Source organism: Conger conger, chromosome 12, assembly GCF_963514075.1.
Source record: "Conger conger chromosome 12, fConCon1.1, whole genome shotgun sequence".
Lineage (NCBI taxonomy): Eukaryota > Metazoa > Chordata > Actinopteri > Anguilliformes > Congridae > Conger > Conger conger.
In genome coordinates this window covers 25,543,961-25,563,775 of record NC_083771.1, presented here as the reverse complement: position 1 = coordinate 25,563,775, position 19,815 = coordinate 25,543,961, and the positions used below count along the sequence as shown (strand labels likewise).

The window sequence follows — 19,815 nt, the reverse complement described above, 5'->3', positions numbered from 1 at the left end:
TGCCCTCTTTAAGTATTTTTTCATTTCTTTCAGATGGGAGGAAACAGAGCACGGAGACGGAGACGGAGATGGGATCACAGTGTGGAAAGTGCCATGCTGGTTAACCGGACTCCCGGCCACACAGAGGATTCATAAACGAGTCTGAGTCAGCTGCCTTATACTCTGTAGCACACAGAGGATTCATAAACGAGTCTGAGTCTGCTGCCTTATACTCTGTAGCACACAGATGATTCATAAACGAGTCTGAGTCTGCTGCCTTATACTCTGTAGCACACAGTGGATTCATAAACGAGTCTGAGTCAGCTGCCTTATACTCTGTAGCACACAGAGGATTCATAAACGAGTCTGAGTCAGCTGCCTTATACTCTGTAGCACACAGAGGATTCATATAGGAGATTTTACTATTATTGGGACTGGGACACAAACCTATGACCTACTGTAAAGTTGTAGTTGGTGGTGCTCTGGCCTCCCCTCAGCACATAAAAAACTCTTACAGTAACACGTGTGGGGCTTAGAACAACATCACAGTGAAAGATGCAATGAGAAATGCCATTCTTTTTTTGGCACAAAGTCGCTTCATAAAATACAAAATACAATAAATGCCATCGCCTATGCTTATGCAATATGCTATAGCTGCCTACACTAGCATTATATTATCACCCCAGCAGAACTTTGTAGAATGTTCCGGGAAATAAATGCCAAGTACAAATAATATATCTTCATTAGCTTTCATCAGCTGTGCTGTGTGTGTTTTTAGATTTTACATGCCATGGCTAGCCTGAAACACTTCATCGCTCCTTTGAATGACCATAAAATGTGTTTTTTCTTTCCATAAAAGGCCAGCTCTTGTTTTAGAGATAAATTGTCGCGCTAAATTCCAGACACCCCTGAACAGTTCCCCTTCTGCACTTTTTGGGTTTACCTCAGTAAATCATATCTGAAAACTGTTTTAGAACTTTACATTTTTGACTTTTCATTTGGACTTGACCTACCCATACAGCCACTTTTTTTTTTATTTCAGAGACACTGTTGTAACACATCTGACAGAAACATGGGAGACACATGGCCTTTTTTTCATTAAAACCATTATTTTCCAGAACCTTCTGTACATGGATTTCATGATTGTTCTGGTAGATAAAGATTCCCCTCCGAGCTCCTGGAGAAGTCTTCACTTCAGGGCAGTTAGGGATTTTATTGCCTGTGACAAACTTTACACCTACATTTTTTTTCTTCCGTTTATTATCTAACCTGGTGACACACAAACAAACACATGAACACATGTACACTTTACATAAAAACATACTCACTTAGATACTCACTCACGCACACATTCACACTCATACACAAACTTACGCATAGTTATGAATACATACAGGCACTCATGCACACAAGCACACTCATACACAAACTTACACACAGTTATGAATACATATAACAATCACAATGAGTTCCCCCACATACACATACACATACAAATCCACACACACACACATGCACATACAAATCCACACATACACAAACAAATCCACACACACACATACAAATATATACTATACACACAAACCCCCTGAACAACTATTTGATGCCCTCGTCTCCAATCTTAAATATATTGGGAAATAATGCATAAAAAAGTATTCAGAAGACGTTTTAATCTAAAAAATGGCAAAGTGAATATAGGACATGCAATGTCTGTGTCATCTTGTGTGGGGCCTACGTGCCATTCCAAGAGCAATATCTGCCTGCATACTATCTGAGAAACTGAGGTTATGGCTGCTGGGCGCTTGGGAACAGCCAGTGTAGGTGGAGCAGGGGAAGGTGGTGGATCCTGGTAACTTGTGGAGCCCCCGTACACAACAGGCACGATGCCTCATCTCCAGAGTTCCCCCATGAGCTATGAAACAGGCAGAGTTCATTCCAGAAAGACTTCAATCGGCACTGCAGGGGTGCAGGCATCACAGAGACATTACTTCTACGTACATGTGAGAGAGACAGTTGCAATGCTTTATGATCATATATTACTATGAAGAATTGCCAATTGTCCTAATTTCAAATGAATTATTATTATATTTGTATTAGTCTCATAATGATTAGTTTATGTATTTACATGCAATTTTTATGTGTTTACATGTCATGACATGTTGTGTCATGCACTGTAGTTTATGTGCATTGCAATGTTTTTTCGTAAAACTTTGCCAACACGTATATGGAAATATATGCGTTGTCAATAAAGCATTTTTAGTTTAATTGAATTGACAGAAAGTGCATGTGTATGTGCATATGTGTATACTGTATGTGAGTGTGTATACTAGTCCTGGAAGGCCAGGGTCCGCTAGTCTCCAGGGTGTGTACCACTACTTAAGTTGCCAATTCAAGCCACTAATTATCTATAGATATAATCTATAGTGTAAAAAAATAACAATGTTGCCCCACCATCAACCAAGTGGAAGTAGAATCCTCACCTACAAGACATAACCAGCATCTCCACCTACAAGACATGACCAGCATCCCCACCTACAGGACACGACCAGCATCCCCACCTACAGGAGACCATCAGCCTTCCTACTAACAAGACACAACCAGCCTCCCCAACTACAGGACATGACCAGCATCCTCACCTACAGGACATGACCAGCATCCTCACCTATAGGAAATGACCAGCATCCCCACCTACAGGACACGACCAACATCCCCACCTACAGGAGACAACCAGCCTCTCCACCTACAGGACACGACCAGCATCCCACCTACAGGACACGACCAGCATCCCACCTACAGGACACGACCAGCATCCCACCTACAGGAGACAACTACTGACCATCAGAGAAGCACTGCAAAAGGCCACAAAAAGGCTCAGAGCAAACTTCCTGTTTCAAACGGAAAGGTGAAAATGCGACTGCGTATTGCATAAGCCCCGCGATTGCCCCCCGAGACAGAGATCATCTCCTGTGAGAATGAGCCCTGTCTGAAATACGCATCTATAACTCTGCTCCTTACGCAAGAGAATCGCTTTTTAATGGCACTGAAATAATATCAAAACAGCATGCAACCTGTGCTGTGGATGAGAGAAAGTGATGTTGTTTTGACCAAAGTGGGCACAGGCAGAAGAAGACTCGGCCAAGGTCCTTTGTGTCGTTTACACAGACCCACGTGTGCCATAGAAAGGAACATTACAGGCTCCTAAGCCAACTCCTGCTCAGATGAGTGCCAGGTAAGATTTATCACAGGAATCTCTGCATCTGTAACCATGGAGATCCTCAATATTGGACTTCTAAAGTCGTCTAAACGATACAGTTCAGTAAATAAGGAAGTCATGTCACAAAAAACAGATTGGATTTTTATAATGGCCCCTTTAGTTTTTAATAGGTAATTGCACTCTAGATCACATTCTTTAGTGGTAAATATGTTTGTTTGCCTACTTCATAGTAAAACATTTTAAGCTATGCTATTATTTCAACATTTATAAAATAATATCAAGACAGTTTGAAAAAAATGTTCTGCTGCCCGATCAAATTTTAAAAGTCCGTTTACGACATTTTAGCAGATCAATTTCAACAGATCAATACTACCTGGAACACTGCCACCACCTGATTGGTTAGATAATACTTTAAGCAAATGACATGGACACAGCAACACCAACACAGAACACATTTTTGCTAAATTGTGTAGAAGTCGGAGCAAGGCTGAAAACGGGAGTGTAATTGCTCGTGAGGTCAATTACTCTTTAAACTAGACTTTGGAATAGTCGGAGGTGCATAGACCGAAGGAAGCATTTCGGTGAACAGCTGTTTCAAAGATCAGCAATATACGTTGGCATTTTGACAGTGGTCATTTCCTGTGTGCTTCATTATATTTAGCGCATAAGATCTTTCAAGTGTAAGATAATTGGCAGTACGAACAGAGCAGGACATTCAGTGCGTTGGTTACGGAACAGTCCATACAACCAAGAGATGCAAGCTCAAAGCCCAAGTAGAGCATTGATAGTGTATCCGTGGTACTTCACTGGAATTTATTGAGTGCAAAATAATAGGTTGGAGACAGTTTGCAAATAGTGCAATTTATTTACCTACAAATAAATACACAAGTCGTGAGAGCTTCTCGCCAAGGTTTACACAAATGACACTTGAGAATAGCTGCCCATATATTATGTTGCATTTGTATGGGTTCACCTTCTGGCCACTGCTGCCAGCTCTTCCCTTATTTAACCCTGTCTTGTCAGAGTTAATTGCTTGTCATTATTAGATTATTGGTTGAGTTAATTTAGGTGATTGTCTGCATGTGTGTCTTGGTGTATATATGTTCCCTGCTCGTCTTGCTCTTGAATCTGTGGATTTTGTTTGTGTTTTTTATTCATTGTTTTATACCTCACTCCTGCCTCTGTGTTTCTGGGCCACCTTCCTGAGTTCCCCTCGTGACAGCATTACTTACCAGCTGTGCTGTGCCAAAGAGCTCACAGCTCATGATAATGCACTGTCAACAACTGTCGAATATGCCATTTTTTAAACCAAATATATCATTTTAAATTGTATCAATATCATACAAGGTAAAAACATTTTTCAGGGAATGAAACATCAGTTAATACACAGGGGCAGAGCAGCAACCTCTATCTTCTGCACTACATTTAATGAATAGTTGTCTCTACATTTTACACCAATCACAGCTTGCGGTAGGCCGAAAAGTGTGCTCAGAACCAATCAGAGCCGGATTCTATTCAAAGTTCTCTATGAATGCAATCCATTGTTTATTATCGATGCTGGTTTGCCTGAGGAGAACACTGCCATGTGGCATTTCAGAGTTGCCCTCTGTGTTCGGGGTCCCCCTCTGCCGGTCCGAACTCTGACTCCTCACGCTGAGACTCCAGGAGAAGCGCCTCCGCTTTCAGGAGCGATTTCCCCTCGTGCACTTCCAGCTCTTTGATTAGGAGAGGCCGGCGCGCGCAGGGGAGCGGGGCTCACAGTGCCCGTTCTGTGTGGGACACCTTGGCTCTTTCATAGAGGCGAAAGGTAAAGTTTCCCCCGAACACCTGTCCCCGATCGTTTCCTTCCTCCGCCTCTCAGAGACTATCACACCTCTCTCCGTTTAGAGGCGGAACACCGCCTGCCACTTATTTTCCCATGTGCTTTCATGAACATTACAGAATTGTTTTGGGGTTTTTTTATAAGGGGGATATTGCCCACAAATGAAAAAGATGTCATAGGTAATTTGAGTGTAGCTTATAATAGGCAATTGCAATTATTGGATCTAGGACCCAGCAATACCTGGTCAGAACATCTTTGCTGAGACATCATAGAAACATTTCTTGGGGCTTAATATTACATTACATTAATGGCATTTGGCAGACGCTCTTTTCCAGAGTGATGTACAGTTGATTAGACAAAGCAGGAGACAATCCTCCCCTCGAGCAATGCAGGGTTTAAGGGCCTTGCTCAAGGACCCAACAGCTGTGCGGATCTTATTGTGGCTACACCGAGAATTGAACCACCGACCTTGTGGGTCCCAGTCATGGTGCTTAACCACTAGGCCACCCTAATATGCTGAAGACAAACTGAAATAAAGCACATTATCAAGCCAACACTACACTAAATATGTATATGAGCAAATCATTGCAGCTTCCAGCATGCTTTTTTAATATACAACTTTGTATTCTTCTGTATTTAAACCAAAAAAAATATTCCACATATTTCCAATGTGCAGCAGCATGTTTTATTGACTCATAAAAACAACCCACGCTTCCTTTAAACCAGACTGCAGGTTACAGTCATGGCTTGATGGTAACCACTGCAGCGTCTCTGGTCTTACCTGGAGGAGGGTGGCTGGCTGAGGGTCTGGAGCAGGGTGGCTGGCTGAGGCTCTGGAGCAGGGTGGCTGAAAGGGGCCACAAGCAGGGCCCCTGTAAGCCAGTCTTCAGGCTTCAGATGGGCTGACTGAAATAGGCCTCATGTGGGTCCCACATGACAGAGCAGTTCGAACAAACCCATTTTTAGCCCAGACATCCTGTCCCGGGAAGCCCAAATGCGGCCTAGTCACATCAAATCCCATCGAGTCACCCAATAAAAGCCCATGCCCAGACAAACCCCAGATAACCCAGGGAGAAATTACCTCGGCCCCATGTGGACAATACTGGCCATGATGGTGTGTTTACAGTGACTCCTGCATGTATGAATGAAATAATAATTTGTCGCTGTTAAGCACCTTTTGGGCCAGAAGAGGGAGCAGTTGCATGAAGAATCAGGTGAATGCCGGTGAGCTCTGGTGAACGCATTACCGGGCCTGGGAGATGTTTTTAATAGCTGATCTGATTTTTTTAGTATCCTTTTCAGATTATGTGTGAGTGGGACGGACAGGAGTGACAACACTTTCGATTTCTGCAAGACCAGCACAAATAAAAAGAGGACTCAAAGTCTAAATGAAAACACAGAGTGGCGCCACTGTTCTTGAGCTGGCCACTGTCCTGTGAATTCTTCTTGGGTAAATCTGCATTTATATCTGAAGTCATTCATCATAGCGGGCTGATTTTCCTATTATAATAACGACACTGACACCTTGTGGACGAACTCGGTACAGCAGGAAACGGAAGCTTAGGACAAAGTGCTCTTGAGGGGAAGTTACCTCTCACCACAGTGATCCCATCAAGCCAGTTTATTGAGCCATACAGATATTTATATAAAATACCTTTACAGTAAATTATATTTTTACATATATTTTTATAAAGTACTGAACATAAGAGTACAAATTCAAATGACCACTGTATGCACAGTAAGTTTACATTAGAAACATGCCTTCTATGTGCTGGTGATGTCTTCTACAGTTTTTTTACACCAATCATATTAGGATGATTATCAGCTGCCATGCACACATAAGTGAGAAAAATAAAAAAACATAAAGCTTGCAGAAATTATTTATCAGAATTTCTTAGTGTATCTTATCCAGCCAAAGTAGTGTCCAAGTGCAAACGCAACTCGTGGGCCAGTGTACTAAACTGTGCTTAAGCAGAATGCTGCTTTTATCAATCATAGCCTAAAACTGGAAGTCCAGGTTTACACACGTATGCGATACCAGCAGAAACTTCCATATAATTTCCCTGTGTTCGATACACACAACCATCCGATCACACAGTTTGAGACGTGCTGCACATCGAATTCCAAGAGCTTAGACTGAGATCTCACTTATAGCCGTTAGGCTCATCTCTCAGTCTGACCTGAGGACCCTCTCAGCAGAAGGGAGGTCCTGTTACTCCTGCTCGCTCATTATGGGATGTCATTTCCCTGCAGAACCCTGGCAACAGCAGAGGCCTGCTGGAATGTGACTGGCTCCTGCTCGCTCATTATGGGATGCAATTTCCCTGCAGAACCCTGGCAACAGCAGAGGCCTGCAGTTGTGTTCCCTTTCAGATCAGATCCTGGGATCTGGCCAGGACCGCCTCAAGATGCAACTCAGATCAGATCTGGACGAATTCATGAGCTCATCAGCGTGTACGATCACTTGTATTTGAACGACAATAATCGGATATGACATGAGTCAGATTTGGCAAGAAGTCGGGTATCTGTCCGGAGAAACACACACGACACAGTCAGAAAACCTTTATGCCAAGCAGCACAGGCTGGGACAGTGGATCGGCCATCACTGTAACATCATGATAAAATGAGTACATGTCACTCTGGTAGTACACATCAGCTGCCATATGCTTATGAAAGTGCTATGTAGAGTTCACAAAGGTAGTGTTCACAAAGGGGATTATACAGCGCTTACTATATACCCTTTAGAGATAGAGTTACCCTGTTATAACCACTCAAGTAAGGTGTGCAAGCAACCTCGGGATACAGAACACAGCAGAACAACAATATTAATACAGAATATCAAGTTACATTTTCCATCAGTGATGTGACAATGGAGATAAACGTTTTATCATTTTGTTTAGATATAAATAACTTGATGGCAAACGAAACCTTTCAGGGAAAGAATGGCCACATTTAGTCAATTACATCATGTAAGCACCAACACAAATACAACTGATGTTTTTTTGTTTGTTTGTTTTTTGTCATAAAAAATAGTTCACTGAAAAAAATATTTTTACAGAATATTCACATTTGGCAGTTGTACTCCGGTATGTTTACCTGAATTGAGAGTGTATGCTGTTTTGTCTAGGAGAGGGATAGGCTATTCCTGTTTGGAGGGCCACTGTGTAAGCAGCTTTTTGTTTCCACAAATTACCCTGGCTAAATGAGCTAATTGGCTGTATACTCCAACAATGGTTCACTCATAGATTAGGGACACAAGAACAGTCTTCAGCTGTCAATGTAGATAGAATGTCAGATGGTATATATGTTAGGGCAAATTAAGTCATTCATGCCAAAATCAGAAACAGATACCGCCTTTGTTTTCCCCTCTGATCTAGATTTCTTTGGCATAATGATGAGAAAAGTTTGATGTTGCCTCCAAACTGAAATGCAGGCTAGTGAACAGTTGTTGCTGAGTTAACCAAGCATGTTTCAAACCAGCCTAAAAATAATAAATATAGTTACAATCATGATTATATATGTATTTTAATATAACTGAATTAATAAAGATGGGTATTTTATATGAATATAAATATTTGATCTTTATATTTAAAAATGTAATTATTCAGTGTATCTGCTTATACAGTATATTTCTTTGACTTCTTTGTAATATGTATATATGTATACACTCATCAAGCACTTTATTAGGTATTTACGTCTACTGCTGTAGAGTTATGATGTGTTGTGTGTTCAGAGATGCTCTTCTGCATACCACTGTAGTAATGTGTGGTTATTTGCATTACTGTCACCTTGTTGTCAGCTCACTAGACTTTATTTCGTTTTTTGCACCATTCTCTAGAGGCTAGTGTGCGTGAAAATCCCAGGAGATACTCAAACCACCCTGACTGCCACAAACAATCATTTCATGGTCAATGTCACTTAGATCACATTTTTTCCCCATTCTGATGGTTGATGAGAACATTAACTGAAGCCCCTGACCCATATCTACATGATTGTATGCATTGCACTGCTGCAACACAATTGGATGATTACATAATCGCATGAATAATTAGGTGTACTAAAGTTTAAAAAGTCAGTTCCGGGTAAAGTGCTCGGTGAGTGTATATGCACACACACAATCCATGTACTGTATTTCATTTCATTGCTATTAATCATAAGGACAATCGCTGTTTGCACATTGGAATGACTGGATCAGACCATTGCCCTTTGAACCGATAAATCGATCTGAATCAAAGTATCGGTACACCCTAGTAAACACCCTCACCCCGCCCACCACACCCCACACCATACCAACATCACCGGACACTAGCCGTGCATGTGCTTAAAGCTACAATAGGTCATTTTGGACTTCTAACGGTCAAGAGAGGAATTGCAGCTTCAAACCACAACACAGTTTATCCCTCCCCGTTCTCTGTAAATGCACTGACGTTGAAATGCCATTGGCTGTGGCAACTAGAACCAATTTTCAACCAATGAGCTTGAATTATTGTACCGTTATACAATAATGTCGGCCCGTCAACTGTATATTTTGAAACCCGAATTTAAGGACTATAAACACAGAGGGTGAGTCAACATGTCAGTGAGCATTTTTCAATCACAGGAAGGGATTTACAATGGTCTTGTAACAATGTTTTAACACAAAAATCTTACCTATTGTTCCTTTAACCAAACAACTTACACGGCAGACATTGCACTTTATCCAAATACAGAGAACTTTACACAGCCCTTCCACTGAAACAGAACTGAAGGGTGTGAGAGCCCCACCAGTACCTATAGTGGCCACGCCTCCACTTGACTGAACCCAAACTGCAGGAGGAGTTGAGCGTGTGGTGGCAATGCTGCTGGTGGGGGAAACAGAGGAGCCAAAATGGCCGCTGCACTAGAGCCCCGTCAGGTCCACGATGGCCTTGATGAAGATGGCGTCGTCGCGGATGTAGGAGTTCTTGGAGTCGAGCTTGGCGAGAGGGCAGAAGAGCGGGCAGCCGCTGGCGATGTTCATCTCGCTGACGGGCCTCTGGAAGGAGGAGGACGTGACGTCGGGCCGGAAGGCGTCGATGACGTGCTCCCGGTTACTCTGGTCCAGCAGCATCAGCGTCACCTGCAGCCAGCCACGAGAACAGCCATTGGACCTTACCGCAGCGCTGCCACAAAAGCAGGAACGCCATGGTCCTGACAGCACCGCCAGCAGAAAAGCAGGAGCACGATTGGCCATGACAGCACAGTTGACAGAAAAGGGGGAATGTGATTGATCCTCACACAACTGTCTGACTGAAAAGCTGGAATGTGATTGGCCCTGACACAACAGACAGGGAAAAAGCTGGAATGTGATTGGCCCTGACATTACAGACAGGGAAAAGCTGGAATGTGATTGGCCCTGACACTACAGGCAGGGAAAAGCTGGAATGTGATTGGCCCTGACACTACAGGCAGGTAAAAGCTGGAATGTGACTGACCCTGACACCACACGCAGGTAAAAGCTGTAATGTGATTGGCCCAGACACCTAAGACTCGACAGGCTAAGACGCAGCGATCCTCGCTGTGGCTGAAACATTATCCAGAGGTTGTGGAAAAGGAAACCGAAGCACACACTGGGCCCCACAGCCGCTGCACTGGCCCCCCTCTCCCACCGTGCGGCTCACCTTCTGGTTGAAGGGCCACTTGAGCAGGGCGTCGCTCACCCCCCTCATCACCACGAAGAAGAGCGACAGGTGGCTGCCCCGCCCCGTGCCGTCGCCGTTCAGGTAGATCCGCAGACACATCTTGTAGCCGTACTTGCTGGTGTAAAACGCTGGAAATGAGCGAGAAAACAGGACGTAACGGGCCAAATCTCATCAATATTCCTCTCATGTGAATTCTTTATTTTTGTGTCTGTCCGTACAGAACGAAAAAAAAAGAAACATACAGGGTTCCAGACTAACTTTTCCACTGGTAGCACTGGTGCTACCAACTTTCTCAGTTGGTCGCACCAGCATATGATTTGGTCGCACCTTTTTTCTTTGTACACCATGGTATTAATCAATGACCTTGATGAATAGTTGCATACCCTAGTTTTGCATTGATGTAAAGATTGACAGTGACTCCAGACTTGTTATTTGCAAAATATTTTAATCTGAACATAACATAACAAACATAAAAGCAAAGCATAACAGCTTTGCTTAGCATAACAGCATAACTTATTAGCTGCAGCATTCATACGTGAACTGAACACTGCCAAACATTGAATGTTTTGGACCCACAAGATTAATGAACAGTTTTTATCCCAAGGCCATCATCACACTGAACTCTGAATTTTGTGGTATTCCAATGTCAATAAAGGAAATCTGAATCTAAATTCACCCGTTCGTACCGCAACCACGGGTACTGCGTTAGCCATTGTGTTCGAAAGCAATACTTTTTTTTCTTCAGTCGCTCCCTGCTTCCACCTGCACTCTTCTCCCTGCTGCCTGCACTCTCATCATCAGTCTTGTCTGATTCGGGACATATTGTTGGCTCTCCCTCTCCACCAGCCTCCTTCTCTCTCTCCTCATTTTGTTTTTTAAAATAATCTGTAATGGACCGCTTAATTTTTTTTGATAGTTTGTTTGTTTCGCGCCTTTTGTCTTCAGTGCTGCTACGTACCTGCGCATGCGCACTAATGATGAAGGTACAGGCAGTAAGAGTGCAGGTAGGGAGAGAGCGACTGAGCCAGTGAAGAAGAAAAAGTACTATTTTCAACCACAATGGCTAACGCAGTACGCGTGTGATATTCTCTGCCGGAGCGGCACCGAAACACCGGTGATCATCATGCACTCGCACTAATGCGACCACGTGAAATTGTAGCTCGCACACTCTCAAAAAATGGTCGCATATCATAGTCACTAATGGCCAAAGAGAGGCCAGGCTCTCCCAAGACCAGCGAGATAAGAGATAAGAGCCTGCAGCATTGATGCAGGTCACAATCACCTGGAGAGAACATAGCAGGGGCCCGGCCAGCCACGGCGTCCTGCCTCTTCTTGGTGAAGTCGGAGATGCGCCAGATGAAGACGCCGTCGAAGGTGGTGGCGGCCATTTCGCGCATCCTGCCCTCCATCTCGGCGATGCTCAGGTCCTTCAGCCCCACCGTCCTCTCCAGCTGCCGCACCTGTGGCACCCCAACGCAGCACGCTCAGGGACACTTCCCCCTTCCTCATCAGAGATCCACACCACCACGTAAACACACTCCACATGACACTGTGGTCTTCTACAGAGCGCTTCCCCCTTCCCCATCAGAGATCCACACCACCATTGCTAAGGCACACACCTTGTTGTTGAGGGTCTCCACCTTGTCGCTAAGGCACACACATCTTGCTGCTAAGGCACACATCTTGTTGCTAAGGTACACACCTTGTTGCTAAGGCACACACACCTTGTTGCTTAGGCACACACCCCTTGTTGCTAAGGCACACACCTTGTTGCTAAGGCACACACACCTTGTTGCTAAGGCACACACACCTTGTTGCTAAGACACACCTTGTTGCTAAGATACACACCTTGGTGCTAAGGCACACACACCTTGTTGCTAAGGCACACACACCTCGTTGCTAAGGCACACACCTTGTTGTTGAGGGTCTCCATCTCGTTGCTAAGGCACACACAGCTCGTTGCTAAGGCACACACCTTGTTGTTGAGGGTCTCCACCTCGTTGCTCAGGCACACACACCTCGTTGCTAAGACACACACCTTGTTGTTGAGGGTCTCCACCTCGTTGCTAAGGCACACACACCTCGTTGCTCAGGCACACACCTTGTTGTTGAGGGTCTCCACCTCGTTGCTAAGGCACACACAACTCGTTGCTAAGGCACACACCTTGTTGTTGAGGGTCTCCACCTCATTGCTAAGGCACACACACCTTGTTGCTAAGGCACACACCTTGTTGCTAAGGCACACACACCTCGTTGCTCAGGCACACACCTTGTTGCTAAGGCACACACACCTCGTTGCTCAGGCACACACCCCTCATTGCTAAGGCACACACACCTCGTTGCTAAGGCACACACCTTGTTGTTGAGGGTCTCCACCTCGTTGCTCAGGCACACACACCTCGTTGCTAAGGCACACACCTTGTTGTTGAGGGTCTCCACCTCCTTGCTAAGGCACACACACCTCGTTGCTCAGGCACACACACCTTGTTGTTGAGGGTCTCCATCTCGTTGCTAAAGCACACACACCTCGTTGCTCAGGCACACACCTTGTTGTTGAGGGTCTCCACCTTGTCCAGGTCCTGGCGGTGCTGCCGGCCGTTGGCCTCCAGCGCGCTGTGCGAGCGCTCCACCTCGCGGTTCAGCACGCAGGCGATGTTCTCCAGCGTGCCCGTCTTCAGCTCCAGGTCCTGCCAGCGCCGGCTCAGCTCGGCCACCCTGGTCTTCTCTCCCTGCAGCTGCAGCTCCACCGCGCTGGGCAGCACCGGGGTGAAGGAGGTGGGCGGCGGGGCGGGGCCGGGGCCGCAGGCTCCCTGCACGGGGGGCACCTGCGCGCACACCTGCGCCAGGTTGACCTCCAGCTCCCGCAGAGACTGGTGCAGCTCCTGCACCTTGTGCCCCGCCAGCTCCAGGCTCTGTGGCTGCAGCGCCTCCAGGCTCACCTGCACACAACACAACGGGACACTGCTGAATATAATGCGACACAGCTGAATATAATACAACACAGCTGAATTTAATGCAACACAGCTGAATATAATACAACACAGCTGAATATAATGCAACACAGCTGAATATAATGCAACGCAGCTGAATATAATACAACACAGCTGAATATAATGCAACACTGCTGAATATAAGACAACACAGCTGAATATAATGCAACACTGCTGAATATAAGACAACACAGCTGAATATAAGACAACACAGCTGAATATAAGACAACACAGCTGAATGTGCTCTTCGGTACATTTAAAAAAAATATGAAAATCAAAATATCGGCTTCTGTGTGCATTAGTTTCTAAAAGTGCTTCCTTTTAGATTCAGGCAAAACCCTAGAAATGAAATCGAAAATACGGCAATTAATTATAAATATGCTACTTATAGTGCACTTATGGCTCTCCTGTAGTACTGTGTGGCCTGCAGGGTGTAAAATAGTCACTGGCTCTCCTGTAGTACTGTGCGAGCTGTAGGGTGTAAAATAGTCACTGGCTCACAGCTGAGTGCACACACTTGAGCTGATCTGCTTCATCTGTGGGTATCAGTGGCACAGCAGTAAATAGAGAGAAACCCACCATTCCAGATTAAATTAATTTTAAAAGTGCAGTTAGCCCGAAAAACTGTACACCCGATTCAATGGACCTACAATTCTGATTTGTCATTACAAATGAAGTGATAAAAATGATTTAAAAAGCTCAATGAAATATAGTAAATGTGTATGAATGTGGCAGGGGAGAGAACCTTGAGGCCCATGATGTAGTGCAGCAGCAGGTTGAGGTGTTCATAGGAGCAGGACCGCTCATGCTCCTGGATCTTCTCCTTTTCCACCTCAGAGAGAGAGAGAAATGACCAACAAACACCAAAGAGTAAACAAATCAGCAATACACAAAGCAATTATATTGGCTCAGGAGGTAAGAGCGGTCGTCTGGCAGTCAGAGGGTTGCCGGTTCGATCCCGCCCTGGGTGTGTCGGAAGTGGCCCTGAGCAAGACGCCTTACCCCCAAATGCTCCCGACGAGCTGGTCGTTGCCTTGCATGGCAGCCAATCGCTGTTGGTGTGTGAGTGCGTGTATGAATGGGTGAATGAGAAGCATCAGTTGTACAGCACTTTGGATAAAGGCGCTATATAAATGCCAACCATTTACCAATGGTATAAAATGATATGCAAAGGTTTGGGCATCCTTGGTCAAATTGGATGTTTTGTTGATTTTCTAAGTTAAAAGATGGCAACAGAACCTCGGCAGGGAACAAACTTAATCATGAAATATTTTTGTACATTTCTATGCGCAATTTAAACAAATTGAAAAAAATTAAACCGTAAATATTGTATGAGCAAAAGTTACAATAAAGTTGATCTTGCAAACTCAATAAAAGATCTTTGCAATTTCAGAAACTTTGTCCACTTGTTGGTATCTATTACAATGGCAGCAGTTTTGTGCACTTCTAGGTTTCTATGTGGCTTTTAGTGGTCATCACCGATAACAGTCACAACCGCTGCCAGCTCTGGGTAGACGAAAAGCACCACATATATAAACATACATAACATTACTCAGGCGAAAATATTAATACATTTTGATTTGGGTACTTACTAACATGTCACAGCCGACAACATGAAATCGGCATGGAGTTCTGAATTTGCTGCAGATCTTGATATGGTCCACATACTGTTCCAAAAAGAGAAATAAGAACCAGGGAGTCATTACGCAACGCTTTCCAAATATTACTTACCCACAATCCTTTTCATCATGCTATTACTGATTAACAGTTGAATTTTTATTCATTCATTTGAATTTTAAATAAAACTTTTTTAATTCAAGGAAGAAGCATTAATCGTTGCTGCTACATATTCTAAATACTTTCAGTTGATGATGTGGCATTTCCATACCCTATGTAAGTAAAGGCTGTGTTTCCAGGTCGGTGATGCAGAATACTTGCCTTCTCTCTGGGGATCTTTTTCTTTGCACAGCCCTCACAGATCATGGGGTATTTGGGACAGATCTCATCATGAGCCTATAGAAACACACTCGTTACCACACCGCACCCGAGGACAAAGCAACATTTTCACTTGAGTGTACGCAAGCTATATTTTATTATATAATCATGTCTCACCAGGCCAGTACATTTACTGGCAACCCAAAAAACAACATAGAGTAAGTAATGTTTGGCTTGCCCAATATTATGTTCAGGGCTAGTTACATTACATTACATGTCATTTGGCTGATGCTCTTATCCAGAGCGATGTACAGTTGATTAGACTAAGCAGGAGACAATCCTCCCCTGGAGCAATGCAGGGTTAAGGGCCTTGCTCAAGGGCCGGAAAGAGGAGCCTCCTCACCTTGATGCTCTTGAAGTGAAAGGGCTCTTTGCAGTACTTGCAGTTGAGGGTTCTCTCGGGGCATTCCCGTTCGCTGTGACGCTCCTGCTCGTTAAAGCGGATGAGCTCTTTGCAGGAGGGGCAGGGAACGATCGTGAGCTCACACTTTCCCTCATGGCCGGACTGAGGAGAAGAAGAAGAAACGCACACACAGGCGTGATCCAGCGCATTGTCTGTGCCTTTATTGCCTTCTCCACAGCCAGGAATATGGCGGTTTTCACTAATGCGCTTCCACACCCTCCCACCTTTCAAGTTCAGTGAGCGCAATGTGTGGCGTGATGCACAATGAATCAGTCAAAGCCACAGAACAGCCAACCCGCCCTAATTGATTTAAACAGGTGACATTGCATGGGGTGTCTTAAAAGTCACAGTCATTCGTCATTAGTCTTCCTATTTGCATGTCTGGGATTTAGGCAGACTAATCAAACATCAGAGAGTATGGTTGCGCTAACAGTGCTCTCCGGTTACATGAAGGAGCAATCGTGGCGCCATAATGTCATGAGAAATGAGGTAAGACCTGGTCAGACCAGGTGGTCAGATGTAAGAGAATAGAAGAGAAACATCCCTCAGACCTCATACTCTTTAATGCTTCCTTTCCAAGTGCATCCCTCGTTGAGGCAAACAGCGGCAAGAGCTTCAACCTCCCTGCGAGCCGCATTGTCAGGGAAAGCCTGGAACGCAGAACATAAAGCATTACATACCATTACATTACATTACGTTACATTACATTACATACCATTACATTACATTAATAGCATTTAGCAGACTGTCTTATCCAGAGTGACGTACAACCAAGTGCAGATCGAACACAGGAACAAGTGTGAAGAGGACAGTACAGTTCCAAGTCCTAGAGTGACCATACAGATACAATTGGAACCTTGAAGAATATATCAACTTACAAACTAGCATACCACAGTTGGCAGCTAGAGTTTACCAGTGATGAAGCCTGAATGATCAGAACATAAAGCATGCTAATGAAGCCGTTAGCAACATCCTATCTGACAGTGACACTGTACTGTGCACTCTAACAGACCATGGGCCTGGATAACACAGGCTGTAAACTACAATATTAAGGGATAAACATTTACATTAGTAAATCAAGCCCAACATAAAGAGATGAAGCATTTGTTTTGTAAGAGGGGCTGATATGAGGTTGATTTCCACTTTTTAAAAATCTCCGGACTTGAATTCCCATTATGTTCTACCATTAAGTGTTTTGTGACACTGCATTTTATATGCACATAAATCACCCCTGCAAATTAGCGTAAGTCACCACTGCAACCACATCCTAGCCCTTCTTTTTGAGACAGCAAACGTAGAAAAGCCTGGTGCATAGCAACTTATGAAGTAGTCAGCCCTACAGGGCCTCCCCAGAATAATTCTACAGTAGTTCCGTGCTGTAAGTTATGTCAAAAGTATTTAAAAATTTCAGTAGCAGTTCTACTTCTGTGGTAACTGGTAACCTTTTCATTTCAAAAACATTGTAGCATTGCTGGAAAAAGTACAGTATTTTATGTGGCACTAATCAAAAGGTACTCACACAGCCTTTTTTCAGAATAGATGTTGGCTCCTCAAAGATGTCCTCTTTAATGCAAGCACTGCATTTCTGTGGTCCAGATCTGAAGATGGAACATGTGTCATTATACAACTGCAAGTACATACATGCAAACACACGGATGCATGAACAGGCATAAGGAAAGGGCATGCCCAAGTAGACACACACTTGTGATTATCACATACAGTCTCTAGAAAAAAACATGTCTGTGTCACATTTCATATGCAGTGGTTAAAATAGCCGGTGGTCTGGCATTAACCCACATACTGGTGCACTGTAACAGTGTGCCAAATGGAATATAAGGTTTTTCTCATACAATTCCAGTTTAGCATAAATGACTATTTTAAGAATATTTATTTATAAAATTACTGAATGTTACAGAGGCTAAAGATGTTTTACACTTTCTGCGTAAGTCAACTGTAACTTTAAACTGAACTCTAAAGTGGTCTAAATTCAACTTAGCAACACTTATCATCAGCACACACTGGTAGAACAGAAAGGCAGGTAATTCAAAATTAAATTTGAAATTAAAAACTGAGAGATTGTAGATTGGTTATTTGGTGTATATGTGACCACCCTTTTTTCTTTTCTTTTTTACATATCATTTTTTGCAACATTTAGCCTAACGACTTACCCCACATTTCTATTATAACAATATGAGCAGAAACGATGGCCACATTGAGCTTGAAACGGCCTCCTCAGTATGTTCTGGCACAAATTGCACAAATGTTTGTCCTCAAGCTTGTTTGACAAAATTTTCTTGGGGAAGCCGAGTTTGTTCCCTTCCGGAGACGGGGGCGGGGAGGGGTCCTGCGTAGCCATAGTCCCCCGTACACTTCATCTGGCAGGATGGAAAGACAATGTTCACATTCCATGGCATCATCATTATTATTACTGTTATTATTAATAACAATAGTAGGCTAATATACTAATTAGCAGCTGAACTAGCTGTTGAATGAGGTGTGAAAAGTTGGAGTGAAAAGTTACAGGACTGTAGATCTCCGGGAACAGGGTTGGGAACCACTGCCCCAAAAGATGCTGCAGACAGCAGACGCACCATCTACCAGCGGAGTCGCTGTAGCTCTGTTCGGTGGGAGCTCTACTGACAGGGTTACAGACACAGACAGAACACAGAGTGCTTCGGGGGATCCAACGTCCTCCAATGTTGCGTTTGCCATGATAACCTACACACTTTACACGATGATTTAAATTCGAGGGAAAAGTTCAGTTATGATGGGTTTTCCATTTACTAAGACTAATAGTCAACCGACTGCATGCATAGTTACCTCTTAAGATAAATATCACTCGGCCGTATGGTAGCATTAGCCTATTTGACAATTGCAGGACTGTCACTGCAAGTCTTGAAGGAAAAAAGACTGCAAGCTGCTTTGTTTATGTTTTCAATTAAGTTGTTCGTCGAGCTAGCAGGTGGTGGGTGATTTACAAATAGGCCTATCTTGACAGGCGATTTCCAAACAAGCACTGTCAATCATCTAACGTTAACGTTAAGCATTTCAACCCGGGGTTTGACGTGCATTCCCTGCGCTGTTATTAAGCGAATTTGGTAGCCTATAAACGTTTCCGTGGCTATGCCAGAAAAATACTGTCTTTTCAAAAAACCTAAGGCAGATCTGAGCGAAACTTACCGGCATTGGAATCGTCATCTGTGTTGTCACCGATCGAACAAGCTGCGCCTCCGCGTTTTGTCTTAAGTGTGCGAGTAGTGGAATCTCCCTAGCTGTATGTAATTAAAATTATAACAGTGTTAGCACTGCTACCAACGGTATGAAATGTATCCAGCAATGGTGGGTAACAACAACAGACCACCAGCCCGCATATCGCCTGCGCTGCAGCATCGTATCTCGTCGAATTCATACAGTTGAAAAAATATCGTACAAGAACTTACAATTAACTTAACGTCACATTGGTCTAGTATTTCTGGCTATAATTTAGGCCGAGCTACTGAGCCCCCCAAAAACCTCAAAATGATTTTATGTTTTGTCATTTCATTGCTGATATTACAAAGATAACGACATATGTTCTTTACATGGAACCTAGCATAAATCATCCCATTATTTGAAATAGCCTATAACTGTAAGGGGAGTATAATGTGGTTAGATATACCTGACGGTTAAGCATTCCCTATATGTGAAGTTGCATAGCTACTGTACATCAATTTTACAAGCAAAGAGCTATATTAACAACGTGAACATCCCCG

The 19,815-nt window shown here is 43.8% G+C and overlaps 1 protein-coding gene across 1 annotated transcript; it reads right to left on the bottom strand.

Annotated features, from left to right (window-relative positions):
• Positions 1-9,788: 9,788 nt before the first annotated feature.
• LOC133141943 (TNF receptor-associated factor 2-like) lies at positions 9,789-19,768 on the bottom strand. The gene is made up of 14 exons (XM_061262779.1): positions 19,722-19,768; positions 19,244-19,335; positions 18,232-18,438; positions 17,583-17,661; positions 16,615-16,713; positions 16,004-16,165; positions 15,604-15,678; positions 15,258-15,332; positions 14,411-14,497; positions 14,159-14,161; positions 13,222-13,410; positions 11,958-12,135; positions 10,655-10,803; positions 9,789-10,113 (listed from the first exon to the last, which is right to left on the bottom strand). Exons 3-14 carry the CDS (start codon positions 18,417-18,419, stop codon positions 9,895-9,897), a joined length of 1,503 nt encoding a protein of 500 aa, XP_061118763.1. The 5' UTR covers positions 18,420-18,438; positions 19,244-19,335; positions 19,722-19,768; the 3' UTR covers positions 9,789-9,894.
• Between the last annotated feature and the right edge of the window lie 47 nt (positions 19,769-19,815).

Bases quoted from the DNA above. Each gene is read 5' to 3' on its own strand.
- LOC133141943 (XM_061262779.1), bottom strand. From the start codon at position 18,419: ATGGCTACGCAGGACCCCTCCCCGCCCCCGTCTCCGGAAGGGAACAAA. The intron at 16,166-16,614 runs GTCTGAGGGATG...TCTTCTCCTCAG, and splicing joins GAAGCATTAAAGAGTATGAG to TCCGGCCATGAGGGAAAGTG. The intron at 15,679-16,003 runs GTGAGGAGGCTC...GTGTTTCTATAG, and splicing joins TTCACTTCAAGAGCATCAAG to GCTCATGATGAGATCTGTCC.